Genomic DNA, 18933 nt, shown 5'->3' with positions numbered 1-18933 from the left:
CGCCTGCAGTCGCGCATCGTGCGCGCAATGACGTGGTGGAGAGGTTGGATTATCCAACGTATGTTTGCACGATTAAGTCCGAACGACCTTCCGGTCTCTCGTATGTTCGCGCCAACGTGAAACGAATCCTATATCTAAAACGAGAATTTGGCTGGCGCTGGCCGGATGACACGAGTGCGTTAAATGAAATATATCGATTGTACCGTTCGATGGCTGATCAAAAACGGCTGATCGTGGCCGTTCGTCTATATTCGCGTTGTTTGCCAACACGCTCCTGATTCTGGGTCAACCACCGGATCGATCGTCGGAGCTTTACGTTATTGTCCTTAAAAGGTGATTTGTCGTCTCGATGAGCATATATACTCCAATATGCTCCGAGATAAGACACTCGGACATTCCTTTTTTAATCATCGTTGAGTACATAAAATGCGTACTTATCTTTTGTTTCTACAAAAAAGATAATATAATTAATATTTTTTTATATAAAGGCAATTTCATGTCTCTTGTACAATAAATAAAATCAACATGTGATGACAAATTTCTGTAAAAATGATGATTTAATTACGCAAAAAATCGTGCACATTCCTTTCACGGCAAATAAAAATCAATGAGACGTACAAAAGCACACAACAGGATCGCTGCACCGTTTTCGACAGGCCGCGAAGCTATACCACTGGCATGAAAATTTACAGACACGCCAGACTATTCGAGCGGGCTGCATATTTTTTTTTTTTCCAACCAATCGGGTCATTGTCCGAGCGCAATAACACACCGAGGATATATCAGCGTGTCGATCTTTCATTCGTCCTTTTACTAAGCGATAAAAACATATGAAACACGTTATGTACATGAAGAAAAGTTTACGGTTTATAATTTTTATTCTGTTCTTTTAACATTTCAGTTAAAAAAAGATTTTAGTAAATGTATTAATTTTGTATAATGTTAATTTGTTAATTGCGACCATCGTTACTAACAAACGATTATATTTTTTTGGTCTAACGATGCCACTTTCGTCATTTTTCTCACTTTATCTCTTTTTATCCTCTTTAAAGGCATAAATTGGTCGAGAATACACAAACATTCCATTCGTAGGAGCAATTTTGGGAAACTCGTTACTTTCCGTCAGCTTATCCGATTTCTACGCTCCGAATCATAAAGGTAGCTCTTAACGTTATGGGATACTATTATTGTCATTCACGCGTGTATGCCAGCGAATGTAACTTGCCACGACGCCTCGAGGCATTTTTCGTTAACGGTGCTAAAGGCTCGTTTTATCATTCCCGACGTTTACCATTCTAATGCACGAGCGTATATTAGACGAATCGTTATTAGACGGAAGAGATAAAGATAATTCGGCCAGTCGCGCGATTGCAAGAATGGAGGACTCTGAACAGACAATGGCGGCTTTTATGCTCCATCTACACGATCGGAATCCTCCCGTAGAATATCTTGCACTTTTCTGGCACTTGTCCGACCGTGCACTTTTTCTTAATTCATGATCGAGTCTTAAAATCTTTCGAAAAGGAAATTATTCTAAATTATTTAACTGTTATATTTAAATACAAAAAAATATACCATTGCAAAGTTCGATTGTGTCGATAATTGACATGATATTTTTATATGTCATAAATTAGTATAATGGAATAATTGTTTGCAATACACAGTAGCAATTTTTCAATATTTCATACATTACTGTTATTTGTGGATTTATAAATCTGATAAATATAATCATATTTCAAATAAAATAAAATAAAATAAAATAAAATAAAATAAAATAAAGTAAAAAATAAATAAAAAGCATAATAAAATCACATTTTAAACCAAAAATAAAATGTAAAACAGCATTTGTTTCGTAACTTTGACGCGATATAGTGGATCAACTAACGAAGATACTTGCTTTAATCTATCTATGCTTTATGCCATTTACTAAAAAGACTTTCTAACACTCTGAAGTTCTAAATTGCTCCGTCTATATAAGCTTATACTGCGTAATTACATGGATATCAAAGTGCTGCTGAAAGTACTAATAACTACCTACACTCAAACGAGACTAATTGACTTTGTGGGAGTTTATTCTCATCAAAGAGTTTAACAAATTCGTTATACCGATGTTAAAATTCACGAAAACAGATACGATAGACAGAAACGGCATATAGACATATTTTATTAATAAAAAAGAACGAAGAAATTATATTTTTAATCGATGTCATCAAATATTCTTGAAAGCCTGAACGTTTTTACAATAGATTATTAAATTTTTGAGGCTTGACTGAAATCGGTTAAAAAATCGGTTTAGAACTTTCCGGGAATCACCGGGAGTCTATTTATTTTTTTCAAATTTAAAAAGCTCAATTTCATAGAGGTTTTTTTAGTCAGCTTTAAATACGTAATGCATCCATTTACCAAACTAAAGATATTTAATATTAGCGATGTTTGCCATCGAACTAGCATTTTTATACAGTGTTTTAAAAAAATTAATATTTCATCGGAGAAATGCGAAACTAATCGTTCATACATCGCTATAGTTACAGAACTTGTATACATTCTCTGCCTCTCCGTCATAGATGAATGTGATATCGAAAAAAGCAAGAGAGACATTTATATTCATGACCAAACAAGCGCTGGTACTCCTTTCCTGCCATCAGCAATATTTACCACCAGTAAACATGACAGAAATCTTTCATTGAATTCCTTGCTTCCTCGGTGCGCGTTTTCATTCTTCTTTTCATCCCTCTCATCGTTCTTCTCTCGATACTCTTTCCACTCTTATTTTCATCTAACATCAAGCGACAATCTCGTTCGTACCTATACCCACAAGGATAAAGGAATCCCTCGCGACTGACGCGACATGGGAGACTCTGATGCAACCGCGAGAGAAAAGCGCTTTGAGCGACACACGATGAATCGCCGACGACGAAAATTCGCTGCATGGGTCGCAAAGGGAAAATTGCAATCACATGAGAACAAAGTGCTAGCGGCTTGAAATACTCCAATAATGGCGCCCTATACAATTAGATTGAACAATTAATCGGAAGGGAGTTTGAGAGAGAGAGAGAGAGAGATAGGGGGGAGGGAGAAAGAGAGAGTTTATCACAATAGAGAATGTATTTCAAAAACTGCGTTAAATATCTTCCTCGCCGTTGCTAATGTTAGATTTATATCAAATTCAAGGTAGCTCAAACTTTTTTTCATTTTATATCAAAATGGATGGTGTAATTTTCTACATTCACACGACGATAAAATACCGATTCGTACCGTTCACAAGTCGTTCGCAAGTGCACTGAAAATTACACGAGCTCTATAAGTTATGGCGGATTTATACCTCGTTCCGCTAATATATATATATATGTATATCGAGCCACTACCACCGAATCTAATTGGCATACACATTAATACAGGTACATTAACAGAGGCTGCGATTAATTACCCGTCCGTGACGCGCAACGCAGTCCAAAGTATTCCCTGTACGCTAATAAATTGAGTTCACGCGCGGTAGCGTGAGGGATGCACAATTAAATAGCGAGCAAAAATAGGGCGGCACTACTTTTTCAGACGTGTCAAGCGTAATTCACACGTTTCTTTCTTTTTTTTTTTTTTTTTCTCCCAGCGCGGAAATTTTTCTGCACCACGTGACACGATCCGGTTGCGTTAACTAAATCTGAAATTAGTTGGCAGTTTCGTATTAATCGTGTTGTGCGCCGTGCGCGCTCGCGCGATCACTGACGTGCTTGCTCTTCCATCACGTCGAACACATCGCACCGAAATGGTGTATTACTGTGTCGCGGATGTAATCACAGTGCGTGAACGTGTAAATCCAAAGCGATTCGCCACACCAGTTGCGAGATGAGAGCGCACGGTGGGAGAATTTGCGCGTCGCTATTTTTCCGAATTTGAGGAATATTATATTTGTACGTCGCCTTCGAATTCGCCCTGGGAATAATGTCTATCGCCTTTAATACTCGTAATCGAGTATCCCTCATGATCTCCGCCCAATGGCGCTCACGAAATGTTCATGGTTTGCTCCAAAGAAATATGGCATGTCGGACTGAGATGTGCTTAATGGCGCGATTAATACGTATTTCACAATGAAGTGGTGGATAATAACTTTTAGTACATGAATAGCAGTTAAAAGCCTGCCTCAATTAATACCTTAATAAGTAACCTAGTGCATTTATATTTCTTTTAAAAATTTCGTTTCTAGAAATAAATTACTAGAATATATTATTAGGCAATCATTATTTGTAATTGCAAACTCCTAATATGGGCTGCCATATGTATTTTCATGCTTCAAAACACATAAATATTTCAAAAGAGACTATTACAACATGTACATTTTAAAAACACTTTTTATCATAATTTATGCAATATTTACGATAAATATTACATTTCGAATGCGCTTGGGACTTTTGAAAAACATTAGAAAATTGTTCTAAATTTTTACAGTTGCTATCCAAAAAAAAAATATTAATAAAGTTAACAGCTGGATAAAAACATAGTTGACCAACATAGTTAATAATACAATATAACTGGTTAAGTACGACCGGTGTATAGTTGAGAATTAGTAGTACTTCGCTGTATTTGATAATATTATAACCCAGAGTGAATTTAATTATCATGCGTATAGCTGATAATGCATACACAAATTATTACTCATCTTATAATTGTTATCATCTCTGTGAACATTTATTACACATAATACATAATATATCGTACCCAACATGCGGAATATTTGTTATGAATAATTAATACTACAGAGATACATTATATGGAAAATGACGTAATTCACTGTTTTTTTCAGAAACTTTATTCCTATCTATGGTATTCTTTTCTATAATATTCTATGACTAAGATGAATATCTCTAAATAACGATGGATTATCAAAGTTTGTTGTTTTAAAATATCAATTTTAAGTTTATCAATAAATTTGTAGTAGTAGTAGTAATAATTCGAGAATATTATTACCGTTTATACTGTTGTTATTATTATTATTATTATTATTATTGTTATTATTATTATTATTATTATTACGATGAAATTTTTAAATGAGTTTAGAGCTATCTAATTTAGATATTTCAACAGGAAGATATAACGGAAAGTTATACGCGCTACATGATTTTACATGATTACAAGAAATGCTACGTAAGCGGCTGGAAAAGAGAAAGTGTACAAGGTTTAAATTAGGACCGCGAGAGAGAAAACCGTCGCATAGATAGAACCACTTTACAGCGCCGTTACTTTTAATTAAAGTAGCCAGATGTTCTATTTCAGAACGATTAGTAGAGCGGAGCCAAAGACTTAGCAGCAATTTTTGCCCATTAAGGCTTCCGCAAAGATCTCCAGAGTGATGTTGCATGAGAAAAAGAAACATAAAAATCCCAATCTCTCTCTTGGAACCAGATATTATCTGTATATAGAAACATGTCCCCATCATCATTTTTTTAATAATTTTTTTTTAAGCGATACTTATTACGCAGCCGATATGGAAACAAAGATGAATTCAGAAACACTCACCTTTCGGCTATTTCCATCTTTAGGGTTCAGGTCCGAGGCAACTGTTCCGAAAATAGTTGGCTGAAACAGAAATTCGTAAAATTCGTTAATAGTCTTTACAACTTTGTAAATACATTTGAAATCTAAAAAAACAAAAAAAAAAAATATATATATATAATGCGAGTTTAATAATTATAATAGAATCATATAATTAATAATAATAATAATTTTGATAATCAAAAGAATGGCGAAAAAATAATTAATCTGTTGCTATTAATTAAAATAGCTAGATCTAGTTAAAAGATGCAATTGTCAATATCAAATTTTCTCTTAACACTTTTATTATCTTGCGATAATTACAAATAAAATATAAAAAATTTCAATTTTATATAAATTCCTTTTATATAAATCTCCCTTGAATTGTTAGACAAGTCAGTATAAATGTCAGTCGATAATTAAAGTGGCCAATTAATTATATCATGTAGCGAATTTATTTTTTATCATTTGCAAAGCATAATTTTTGCTTCATTCAATTCAATTTTTATATGTAACCGTAATAAATTGAAAACATCTTGCTATTATCTATTTGGAATTAAACAACAAATCGTATAACTGTCTGAAATTAATAATAAACGTTACGTTTCGCAAAATTATCGAGCTATAGCACGGTTGCGATAAAACTACAAATTACAAAATGTCGTTATAAAATTACGACGCCTCATAAATTCAGAGATTTCATTTAGTAGTTGCAAATCGGCTATTGACTGTTCTCGACCGGCGAATATGTTGCAGCATTTAAGCAGATTAAATAAGATAATATGATGTAATTAAATTCAAAATGCATGTACAAAGTATAGACAGTCGGATAAAAATGATATATTTTTAGTTATTAAATGATATGTATGATTTAATATTAAATGATAGTATTAAATGATATGTGACAGACATAAATAGTATTTTAAAGAGCATTAAAAGGTTCTTGATAGTAAAATACATCTTATAATAATTTAATTTCTCACTTTTGAAGATGTTTTTCTCTCTTCTTGTTATTCAAATATGGTCAAAGATCCATAAAATTCCCCCTTTCCTCTTTAAAGCTTTTCTTTCACATCAAGCAAATAAGTATCAAATTTCTATACTTACACAAAAATTTTTCAATGATTAGTCAAATTTCATTTTAATTGTTAATTTGACATAGCGCATCATATTAGTTGCAAATTCGCAAAACTGTTTTCTTTAAAAAACATTTCAAATAAAGTGTAACTAATAATTAATAATTAATAATTAATAATTAATATCTTAAAAAGAGGAAATTGCTCATATTAAATATTTTAAATTATTCTACATTTGTTTACTTTCAAAATGTATTATGACTCTTATATAACTCTTGAACTTTAATGTATCATGAAAGCACTAAAAACTACATCTTTCTATTTTAAACAGAAAAAAAAAACATATAAGGAAAAAAATAGTCTGTTTATTGATATATTATTTTATATAGTATATCAATATAGTATTTTATAGATGTGTGCATACATATATATAAAGAAATATAATATATATAACTCTTTTCTTCAAAAAAAGACCATTTCTTCAGGAAAAATTTGTACGAATATATATGTTTAATGTTATATAGCATATGTTTATATAGCACATAATAATAATAATTACCCCTTTATATTTAATAGTACCATTGATATTATAATCTTATAATGTGCTCACACAATCGTAATGACAATATTAATTTTCTGAAAATTATATCGCATATGTGTCACGACTATTTGGTCGCTCGCGGTTGAATCATCTCGCAACGTTAATTTCAATAAATTATTACATCCGATCCCATTAGATAATTTAGGCATTTAACGCGCCACATATTTTACACGATTACCGTTTACAAATTTTACCGTCGAACTGTATTGGCAACGAACCGTCGACTGTTACTCGATCCACTCGCCACTTAATTTCAGATCAGCCAAGCCACAGTCAATATTTTATGAGGCTTAATGAAAACTGTCAACGCGACGACAGCTTTGATAAATAAAGCCAGTTTTTACACCCGTCCGACGATACGGGTGGCCGTTCTCTTCAAGTTTTAATGCATCGTCCGTCCGTTGCAACGAAATTAAATCGCTCATACAAAGTGACGCTCTAAATTTCTTTGTGTATGTCTAAACTAAATATCTATGCATGCTACATATCCATATATTTTTATCTTATATCTCTTTATATCTTATATATCATAAAAAAATGATAAAGAGAAACATCTCACACAATGTCTATTATTGCTTTATGTTAATCTGCGTTCGTAACAATAAATACAATTCTTTATTACTAAACAGTGATAATCGTCTCTGCACTCGTTTTATAGATTTAACTCCACAAATGTATTATCTCGCAACAAGACATATTTTATTGTGATTGCGAGTAATATAAGTATCGAATTACACACATACATATATATATATATATATATATATATATATATATATACTAACGTATAATACTAACAAACTGAGATATTTCAATTGATTTAAAAATTGATATACAGTTTGTCCTAATACAATATAAAATCAAAAGTGTAGATAGAAAAATAAAAATAATACAAGATTTTAAAAATGTTTTTATATAAATATAAATATAAAAATATCTAAAAATATCTAAAAATTGCATTTTAGCAAGAGGATACATAACGCATCGTAATAATTTTCCAAAAAAAAAACCAAGATTCTTTGTAATTTCATTATTGGATAATTATTTTTTTTTCATTCACGATTATAAAATTGTTTAATTGATTCTTTTCAATGCATCACAAACGTTGAATGAAGAATTAACATCAAAAATTAATCAGATAAAGTAATAAATGTGCGCGCACGGTGTGAAACATGTTTCCTGAAAACCTTATATATTTTAAAATTTCTGGATCGTTTCATAAAATATAAGTAGAAGTTTATCTATGCGTGACAGTACACTGATCCATTATACATTAATCCCTCGTTTAACTACATTACTAAAAGTCTCTATCCTCTACGTGTTTTTAATTTATTTAGGCTCAATGAGTGTCATTACAATGAAATCCAATTTAAATTTTCAGGGTCTCCTGCATCGCGGAGATAGAAAGTTTGCCTCCGCAAAATCGAGTGTCACCGACAGCAGCAGCAGAAACTTCCGATATCGCGCTAAAAAATCGAGGCAGCAAAATTACTTGGCTATCCTCACGCGTAAAGAGCTTTCCCTTCGATCGTAATAAATAATCAAACAAAAACTGTGACAGCTTATTCTCGAAACTAAATTTATTTCATAAAACTTTAAAAGAAGATTTCTCTATTGTTTCTTTTAAAGCTTTATATATCACATAATAATTTTAAACATAGGATTTTATAAGTGTAGTAGAATACAATTTAGAGCTGGATACAAGTGCAATTAAGAACAAAATTTACTTTAACATTACTTTATTTAAATCCTGTATAAATTTTATACATTCACAAATAAGGAGGACACTGATATACATATTTTTAACTTTGTATTATCTTTCTATTATAATATCTGAAATTGTTACACCTTTGATGCCAAAGGCATCAAGCGTATCAAACTCACTTTGACTCGTTAGCCATATAGACACTTTCATATTATATTTGTAATATATTTTCCAATTTCTATATTTTTCAGATTTGTATGTTTTCACTATCTTAAGGATAAATGTCACATGAAATGTTTCTAATATCTTAAATTTATAATTCAAATATTTCATTGTTTAAATATTTTACACATCGCCATCTTTATTATATATATATATATATATATATATATATATATATATATATATATATAAATATATATATAAAATAAATATTTCTTTCTGTGTGTGTGTGTGTGTGTGTGTGTGTGTGTGTGTGTGTGTGTGTGTGTACACAGAAAGAAGTAATAATAAAATTCTAGAAAATAATGAATAAAATAAAACTTTATAAAAATTTGTTTTTCTTTATATCTTTAAATTAAAATGCTACGGAATAATGAGAAAAAAATTATTCAATTATGTGTAAATGTTGAATAAGATTAAAAATTTTTAAATATAATCAAATTCTAATTAAATTCAATTTCTAATTAATTTCAAATAAAAATCCGTACACATTGGTTGCTGAATTAGTAAACAAAACTTAACGTCACGTTATATCCCAATAACAACATTTCTTTAAAATGCATCGATCATCAAAATTCAGAAGGATTACAAAAATCATGATGATCAAATTCAGAAATAGATGGGGATTATCGAGTCTATAAAAACCCACTCAAGGAAATTGTTATCGATATCGAGGTGGATGCGACCAAAATCGAAAAGCTGATAGCAAAAGACAAGAAACGGAGTCGTGACAGGCATGACTTCACATCGACTTGCCACAAGAGATACCGAGGGAATTCTCTTGAAAATCAAAAGACATCGTCCAATGAAGAAAAGTATTCAGAAAAGGATAGTTTAAATTTTAGAAAATTGTATAAAGATTCATTAAAACTTGAACATAAACTTATACTACGTGAAAATATTTATAATACAATTTCTAATATATATAATAGTATGTATTCACCAAAATCCTCAGAAAAATCAAAGAAAACAAACTTTTATTTTATGCAAAATGTAATTTCAAAAAAATCATGAAAACTTTTTAAAAAATCTAGAAAGGCTTCTTCAGGTTAGTTTGAAAAAAAAGTAAATTAAATAAAATAAAAAGAAGAAAATTATAGTTTTCTACTTCCACGTTCCACAGATAACAAAGATATTTTGAAGAAAGATAAAAGTATCAAATATAAATCAATTCTCTCAATTACAAAAGTATTGATAGAATTTAAGAATCTTCGTCTGAAGCATTTGCCGACTAATAAAAATTTAAATTCCAATATCATAGAGGAAAATCACAGGACGCAACATAGCATTTCAACAATGTTAATTAATAAACAAAAAATAATTTTTTTATAAAAAAAAATTAATGGAAAGAAATCAAATCTAATAATGATGTGGTGGCAGCAAGATAGAATCTAATTGTGATATCTATCAGTCGAATTTTGTCAATTGATACTTTACAAATAGTTTTCAGAATAATTTGTTGATATAAACAATAAAAGAAAAACTTATATGTCTAAAATAATATTTTTAAAATATATAGTCGATTTTATGATAGAGAACGGGAGAAAGAAAAATATTTTAAACATTATCTCTTTGATATGTGAATAGTGTATCTGCGCACACGCTCGTGTGTGTGTGTGTGTGCGTGTGTGTGTGTGTGTGTGTGTAGCGCATGTAATATTGCATTGTTTGAATCGATTATTTTCCGCCATTGTCATTTTATTGCTTATCTTCCAAATATCATAGATATCAAATAATAAAAAAAAAAATTGAAATTGATTTGCTTACGTGCATTTCATGTATTAATGCTCGATATATTGTACAGATGTCTCGATAATATTTACAAAACAAGATATGCAGAAATATTCATAAAATATTTCGCTTAAACGTAGCGAGTAAAACTGAAAAATAATCAAACTATGTGGTGCATGTGTACCACTTTAATCAAACGCTTTATTAAGATGAACAAAATGCGATCAAGCAACGCACGTGTCGAAATCAGACACGGCACTCTCAATTTTCCGTACCATTTGCAAGATCATATTGCTTTTGCATTGATATGAATAGTACGATCGATAACGTACGTGCCCCGCTCTAGTAAACGAAAATAGATCTCTTTTCTAAAATTGCTCGAGGCCATTTTCGCTCGTCAACACATAATCGTTTAATATATAACAATTAGGGTTTCTTAAAAAAAAAAAAAAAAATGTAATAAATAAAGTTACATATACGCAATTAAATTAGTTAAATATACAATTTAGTTTTGAAAATTCATTATTTATTTATTACTATTGTCCATTTCTGTTATTTTTATATATAACAAAATAATATCTGCCAAAAAATATAGATCTACAATCATTTTTACTGAAATTGAAAAACTAATAATATTATACTAATATTTATTCCACGTCATTCAATTCTATGTAATCTTTGCCATGTTTTGTTAGAAAAGATCACGATTAATCGCTATATCGTCGATCCTTCTTCGAGAAGTTCTTAGATGATTCTTGGGTGGAGAAAAGTGCTACGACGGGGTTCGCTCGTGAATAATAAATCTAGCCCCACCATTCCAATCGGTCACTGGTATATGTACATACATGATGCGTATATCATATGTTGCCGGACAAAATGGCCATCAGCCACAGTAACCACCTGTTCGTGCCTGTGGCATTTGTCTTCTGCCTTCTGTCACCACTCGTTCATACCTCGGATTCATACGGTAAATCAACTCACTATTTATTCTACGCAATATACATACAATATAACATATTACAAAACAATAACAAACAACAAAAACATCCTATTTGTTGTCATCATTCAATAAAAGAAGTAAGAAAAAGATATGATGGATAATAATTCCGATATTGGTAAAGTGATAATCTTATTTGACTTTTCGAAGATAAATAATCGATTTCGTAATTACGTAAACACAATTTTTAAAACATTTACTAAATTTTTTTTTAATACATAATATTCGAAAAAAAATTATATAAACTGTTTGATTGCTGGAAGTTTGTAAACAATTTTAATAAAGCATGTATTTTTATTAGATATTAATATTTCGTCGCAATATTATAGTCTTATTCGAACAAAGTGTTATATACAACAATTTATTTTAGAAAAATCCACATAGATAAATTGATTTTTAACTTACAAACAACAAGATATCACAATTTTGAACATGTACCAATATAAATATAAAAAAAGCTTATAAAAGTGTCATAATACAATCCAGTATAACGATCGTGTTACGGCATGATTACCGTTACGCTATAATTTACGATAAGATACGACAAACTAAACAAACAAAAAAAAAAAAACAAAAATCGATTCGAATCCTGTAACTGGCGTAACACAGAATTCTTATCTCTATCCGCTTCGGCGGATCTACCAATGATCGCGTCACGATTCAAGAAAAAGATCGAAAAAAGAGTGGCATTTCTCTCGTCCTCGCGACTTTTTTTTTTACTGTCTTCTTATACTCTTATCGGGACGAATTATATTTGACACGACCAGAATATCGCTCGGCGCTGTCAAGATTATGTTGATTATGTTGACTCGTTATAATTTAATTTAACATTTTATTATGTCTAATAATGTTGAAGATCGCCATTTCGAAATCAAATCAGCTGGTGCTTTTAGATTGTTGCGCTTTATTTTCCCCATTTTCCCGGACATCACAAATATGTTGTAAATTAAATATACGTAATAAATACTTTCTTTGATTTGTACACTCTCTTCTATTTATATTAATCTTCTTGCAACGCTTTGCAACATTAACTATAGATTATATCACTAGAAAATTCCATTATGTGAATAAACTACTTTAATCTCTTTTGTTTAGTACATCCGTGTGTTGCTAATACATACGTGCAGAATTAGTAAAGCTTTATCTCACAAACAATAAAATCTTATCTTCACCTTATCTTTCACCTCAAATAAACCAGACAATTTTAGTAGAATTTTAATTTAAGAATTAGAAGTTATTATAGAGAGTTATTACATTTAAAATTAAATAGCTTGCAACTGAAGAGAATCGGATATACATGATCTTCGTGAGAAGAGCAAATACAGAAGTCAGATTCAAATAGCTAGTATTGAATACAGAATATGAATAGAAAAATCTCGAAAAAGCTACCTGGCAATTTTCTCGTGAAATAAAGAAGACTCGTAACTCGGATCTAGATTCTTATTTAATGTTGGCACTGGTTTTCAGCAAAAATCTTTTGGTACAATTAGGTTAAGTCCTGACGTCAATCTCGTATCGAGATAAACTAAACTTGAATCCGTTCGAAATGGTCGGCATCGATTTTCTATTTCCGGCGCGGATTTCGTATCGCGATGGTAACGCGTCGGCTAAAGTCGCGGAGCGTTTCGCATAAAAGTCGTGGCCGAATGCAATCTCCGTGCAGCGATAAAGGCTGTCGGATACTTTCAGCTCGTTATATCGATCCGCTCAAAATACGGTGCTAACTTCGTAGATTACAGTTTACTCCGTGTCGTACTCCAGCGTCAAAGGGTAAAGTTGCTTTTTCCCCAACAAAAGCTGGGGCGCACCCAAAATCTAATTCTACCGTCAGTAGCGGAGCATCCTGTGCGTCAGAAAATAAATTAAATTCTGTTAAAAGTTAAAAGCTGCCCATTGGCGAGTTAATGCAGATCATAATTTCTTCTCTGTTCTTAATTTATCTCGAAATCGCACGAGTTTCGTGATTAATGGATTTTATCAATTTTATTGCGAATTGCTTTGTAGCGCTTCTCTTTGGCTTGAAAATATTTCGTCATTACATTTGTAAATTGTAATATCTTATAAATTATCCTATCTATTTTAATTACTTGGAATGATATTTATATATATATATATATATATATATATATATATATGTGTTACTCAATATAATTATGTTATAGTTATAACAATCATTTTTTATTTAAAAAGGAAAGATGATAATTTTTAATCTTGTTTTATGATCTGTACTATACCTTTTATATTTCCTCAATCTTATCTCCTCAATCAACATTTTTTGAAAACAAATTATACTCTTCAGAATTAATGTGGACTTTTGATTTTATCGAAATTAAAATTAAAACTCCATAATTATATGTAAAGTCAATTCGAAGACAGATTTTTTTTCGATAACGTCAAAGCAACGCGATCGCTAGAGAGTTTTTCCGTAAAACTATAAATGTACAAATAAAGGATATGAAAAAGGAAATGACGGAAAATGGCCGTGGTGACAACACATGCGTTCGTATGCGCGTGTACGCGGATGTCTGGCAGTTGACGAATCAAAAGTAAACACCGGTAAATGGACTCCACACGAGGTACGACTACGGTACTCCCCGTAACGCTTTACTACGCTTTTATCTTTTCAATTACCGCCCATACCTCGCTGGCAATTAAATATCGTTAAACTGTGCCCGATTGCGGCCGAAAGCGTGCAACTCCAGCCAGCCAGCTATGTCGCCAAAGCGACTCATTTCGTTCTGTGTTTACGAGTTAACATGCGTTACGCGCAACTGATCCCTTTTCACACATTTATCACCTTCACGCTTTATTACGTAAACGATCTTTCTATATTGCCGTTATATTTGGCCAATGACATTTTTTTTAAACGAGCGATATATCGGAACAGCTTAATTATTATATGAAAGATCGAATTGATAATAAACAAATGAGAAATTAACTTTGCGGAGGACTGGAAAGAAGAAATAATAAATGACAGATCCGGTAAATCTGGCAAATTATTTTATAAAAAATAATTTTAAGAATGATAACAAGTGATAGCAAATGATATTATATACACTGCGAATAGATATTTATTTGATTGTTAAAAAAAAAAAAAAAAAAAAAACGTAAAGTTTGATAATTGTTTGTTCAGTTGCTTTTTAGTATAAGGCTAATGTGTCACCAAGTTTTGACAAACAAGGGAGTCAGGAATGATAACGCATGGCGAGAGGCATTAAGTGCATGGCTCTTTGACAAGGACCCTCAGTTCAAGTACTTCAGTTTATTTCATATTATATGTTCGAGGTGGTAACCAAGTGGTGATTAAGTCTCGTCTTTAAGGACCAAGTATCCAACGTCAGTCTTGTTTGCAGATTACACCGACTCGAGACAGTTCGAGAAGAACCCCGCGGTTTCGAAGCACAGGAACAACATTCAGCGGTTACCGAATTACAACTGGAAACCGCCTGACAAGTACTATGGCCCGAGGTATTCCGGTAAACCGCAGTCAGTCACTGCGTTGATAATACAGGATGTTTCATAAAGTTTCCGTTGTATCAAATGTCTTGCATTTAGATTGTTAGCGATTATATAACTTTATAAAATGATAAAATTTTATAATCGACATTCCTTTAAAAAAAAAAAAATAAATAAATAAATAAATAAATAAATAAATAAATAATTCAAATGAATGATTCAAAAAGTTCTATATTCATATTTAGATAAAAAAAATATTAGAATATTAATATACACATAGCAGAGGAATAATAATAACAAATTACGAGTAAACAAGTCTTCAGGCGGTTATTCGTCATACATATTATTGCAAATGAAATTACACGGAGCCGACCATTCCAACAGGAAAGAAGAATCGACGGAGAAAAATCCGGGGATGGAATTTACAAAACCCGAGGATCCGGAACAAAGGATGGCGGATTCGTGGATAAAGAAAATGCAAGAGATAAGCCGACAGGAGAGAGAAAAATGGGCAGCGTACAGAAGAAACGTGAAACTTGCCCTCGACAATATCGAAGAAACTAGGAAGAAAGCACGAAAACTTACGAACGACGAATCGATCACGGTAAGGACATACAAAAATTGCTCTTTTTAGAGGGAACACTTAACTTAGCATTTTTAACGCATCGCTGTGATTTGATATAAAATTTCTAAAAAAATTATGACTGAATTATTTTTTAATATTTCTTCTAACTTTTTATTATTGCTATTTATACTATTTATACGATACCATAATATTTAATATATTACAGACCTTTATTATAATACTTGTAATAAAAATAAATTTTATTCTAGATACCATCGCTTTCAGAAAACGAGGAATATGATGACTATATGGAAGATGAATCAGAACTTTCTACAAAATTATCTGAAGAAAGCGAATCGTTGGAAACAAGTGTCGAAGTAAGTCGTAAAATTTTAAGTCAGTAATTTGTATTTTGAAACGTAAAATAAACCGTATAGAATTGTGTAATTGAAAAGAGATACCAATATTTTTAAAGTCAATTTAATAAAATCGCTATTTACTTGATAAAAATAATAATGACAGCCTATATTTACAGTACATAATTACAGTACATAACAAATGCTCATTGATCTATATAAAATATAAAATAGATACATATAAGTACATATTAAATACACAAATTAAATCATTATCATTACTTGACAGACTTTTTATACAAATATAAAATTACGCTTTTTAATGATTTTATAAAAAAGTTTAAAAAACTGTTATTTATTTATTTAAAAAATATATAGAAAATATAATATTTATATATGAATATTAATTTTTTAAATACATTAATTTATAAAATTTTATATGATATTTTTTATGTTATATAACAGATCGAACCTGTTACTTCAAAAACGTTCGTACGTCATTCATCAGTGGATCAAAACAACGCGGATATGAAAGATGATTCTTCTGACAATCGACTTCATGATTTCTCTTGGTTAATCTCAAAACAGTCCGCGGATATAAACATCGATGAAAAATCTAACGAGAAACTCAAAAGAGACGAATGGAGTATCGGTTCGTCTGAAAAATTCCGTCGGAAGGTACCTATCAGAATAAGTCATCGACGACATAGGGATTATGAAATATCCGACATAATGGGAAATTCATCCTTCACACAGAATACAGCCACTAAATACAACAAAAACGAACATGAGAAAAATCATTCCGATTCTATAATAAATTCCGATGAGTCAGGCTCACGGCAATTCAAAGATTTACCTATCTCCAAAAATGGAATACGTATACATGAAAATTTTAAAACATCTTTAAATAAAAAAAATGATGAAAAATTAAATCAAACGAATAGTTCCAAAAAATCTTTTGAAGAAAAATATTCAAGCCAATTTAATATTTCCCAAGATAAGGAAAACAACAAAGACAATAAGGAGAATGAGGAAACGACTACGAATTTGTTGATGCAAACTAGTAAGAAAAATGATGTAAATTCGCATTTAAAAAAATCGATTTTACGACTAAAAGTTCCACATATCCCTGAAAACTCTGCAAATAAAAATCATAGAAATTTTAGCAAAATTAGGGAGAATTTAAATGATAAGATCGATTCCGAAGAACTTTATACGACAGAGTATCAGAAACAATCTCCTTCTCAAAATAAGAACGAAAAGAACGATAAGAAAGATGGAGAGATCGTAAGGGCGAGATCGCTGACGTCGAAGAGCAAGGAGGGAAAGGGAGGAAAGGACGCGACAGAAAAACTGAATCACGAAACATCGTTTCATTCTGGTAGATGGGGCACAAGCGTCTCATCGCCGCCTGTAGATTTTCTGAAGGACATATCCCAAGGATCGAAGCATCGGAAGAATGGAAAACAGGCCGAGAGCAAGAAAGATGGAAACACTTTGTTTGGTCGATGCATGAGCGTCGCTTTACCTCCGAAAGAATTCTTCGAGGACATTTCGATGCGTCAGGAACACGGAACCAAATCAAGCCTGACTGCGAAAGCGGGGCCAGGGTCAACGGAGATCAAAGGATCTTCCGATGATCGATCGCCAATTCGTCAAAGCCGTCGGAATTTACAAGCAACTTTAGTTGAACGACCAATGACTGATGAGCGCTATGAGGAACTCGCGGAAACTTTATTTGAAAAAGTTCCAGACAGTCCTTACAATTCCAAATACCCAAATCTTAACTATTGGAATAATTATTCAAGAAACATTGATTTTAATAATAGCTTACTTCTAAGACTTATAATGCAAATGTTGCGGCCGCGTGTCTGCCAGGATGACATGGATATATCGATATCTTGTCGTATGCGTATTCCAAACGCTCCACCTCTTATTTAAAGAATATTTTTCTTCAATCTACGTTTACTTTCTTTTATTATTATTATTATTATTATTATTATTATTATTATTATTATTATTATTTATTATACTAAAATGATTAAAATTAGAATAATTACGTTATGAAAAGTAACCGTTTAAATAACAATTGTTCCTAACAATTTTAAAAATACATACTTGATTCAGATTCCTATTCACTTACATTAAGAATCGATCAAAGATATTTTTACTAAATAATGAAGAAATTAATTCTCATTTGTAGTGATATTTTATATATATATATATATATATATATATATATATATATATGCAAACGTATATTTTAAATGCATTATTATTTTTTTCCTAAAACATGATTTCTTTCATATTCTTTTAATATACTTATTCTTTTAAAGCATTCTTTTATGCATTTTTCACACATATATACATATGTCTATATAACGTTAATTAAGTTTGCTTTATTAGTTGTATTTAAGAAAAAGAACCTATAAAAAAATTCATAAAATATAATTTAACAAGATGCCATTGTGTCAATATCATGTAATATCCCTACAATAATTTGCAACGCGAAAGTGAGATAAGCAGTGGGTTTATTATAAATGACAACATTATGCTGTACATGTTACATAAAGCAAACAGCGAATACAAAGCACACATACACATGCGCGCGCGCGACAATATCGGATGATCTTTCTTCGAATAATTACAAATTGCAAAATTGCCGTTTCGTTATTTCATTACTAACGTAAGAAGCGTA

General features: G+C 31.1%; 2 protein-coding genes across 4 annotated transcripts in view; one reads left to right on the top strand and one right to left on the bottom strand.

The window, feature by feature from the left end:
- The window catches only part of LOC105422954 (uncharacterized), a 292571-nt gene that overhangs the window by 152468 nt on the left and 121170 nt on the right, over nt 1-18933 (bottom strand). For both annotated transcript variants that reach the window (XM_089084187.1, XM_089084189.1), the window contains exon 4: nt 5512-5571. In XM_089084187.1, coding sequence (XP_088940313.1) covers nt 5512-5571 — 60 coding nt within the window. The remainder of the gene's footprint in view (nt 1-5511; nt 5572-18933) is intronic.
- LOC148934686 (uncharacterized) lies at nt 3-18423 on the top strand. Of its 2 annotated transcripts, none has more exons than XM_089084206.1 (5): nt 3-333; nt 15212-15334; nt 15699-15918; nt 16149-16256; nt 16701-18373. In XM_089084206.1, the coding sequence occupies exons 3-5, from the start codon at nt 15730-15732 to the stop codon at nt 18174-18176; spliced, it is 1773 nt and encodes a 590-aa protein (XP_088940332.1). In that variant the 5' UTR covers nt 3-333; nt 15212-15334; nt 15699-15729; the 3' UTR covers nt 18177-18373. The 2 variants fall into 2 exon arrangements, with proteins under 2 accessions (XP_088940332.1, XP_088940331.1); XM_089084205.1 differs by lacking the exon at nt 3-333 and adding an exon at nt 9325-11828 and having other exon boundaries at nt 15212-15326; nt 16701-18423.

Source organism: Pogonomyrmex barbatus, unplaced genomic scaffold (assembly GCF_055798465.1).
Source record: "Pogonomyrmex barbatus isolate J1 unplaced genomic scaffold, ASM5579846v1 scaffold8, whole genome shotgun sequence".
In the NCBI taxonomy this organism is placed as follows: Eukaryota; Metazoa; Arthropoda; class Insecta; order Hymenoptera; family Formicidae; genus Pogonomyrmex; species Pogonomyrmex barbatus.
This window is presented reverse-complemented; position numbering and strand designations above follow the sequence as displayed.

Coding starts and splice junctions, on each gene's coding strand:
- LOC148934686 (XM_089084205.1), top strand. CDS start 11,723: ATGTTGCCGGACAAAATGGCCATCAGCCACAGTAACCACCTGTTCGTG. Junction 15,919..16,148: donor CGAACGACGAATCGATCACG/GTAAGGACATAC, acceptor ATTTTATTCTAG/ATACCATCGCTTTCAGAAAA. Junction 16,257..16,700: donor CGTTGGAAACAAGTGTCGAA/GTAAGTCGTAAA, acceptor GTTATATAACAG/ATCGAACCTGTTACTTCAAA.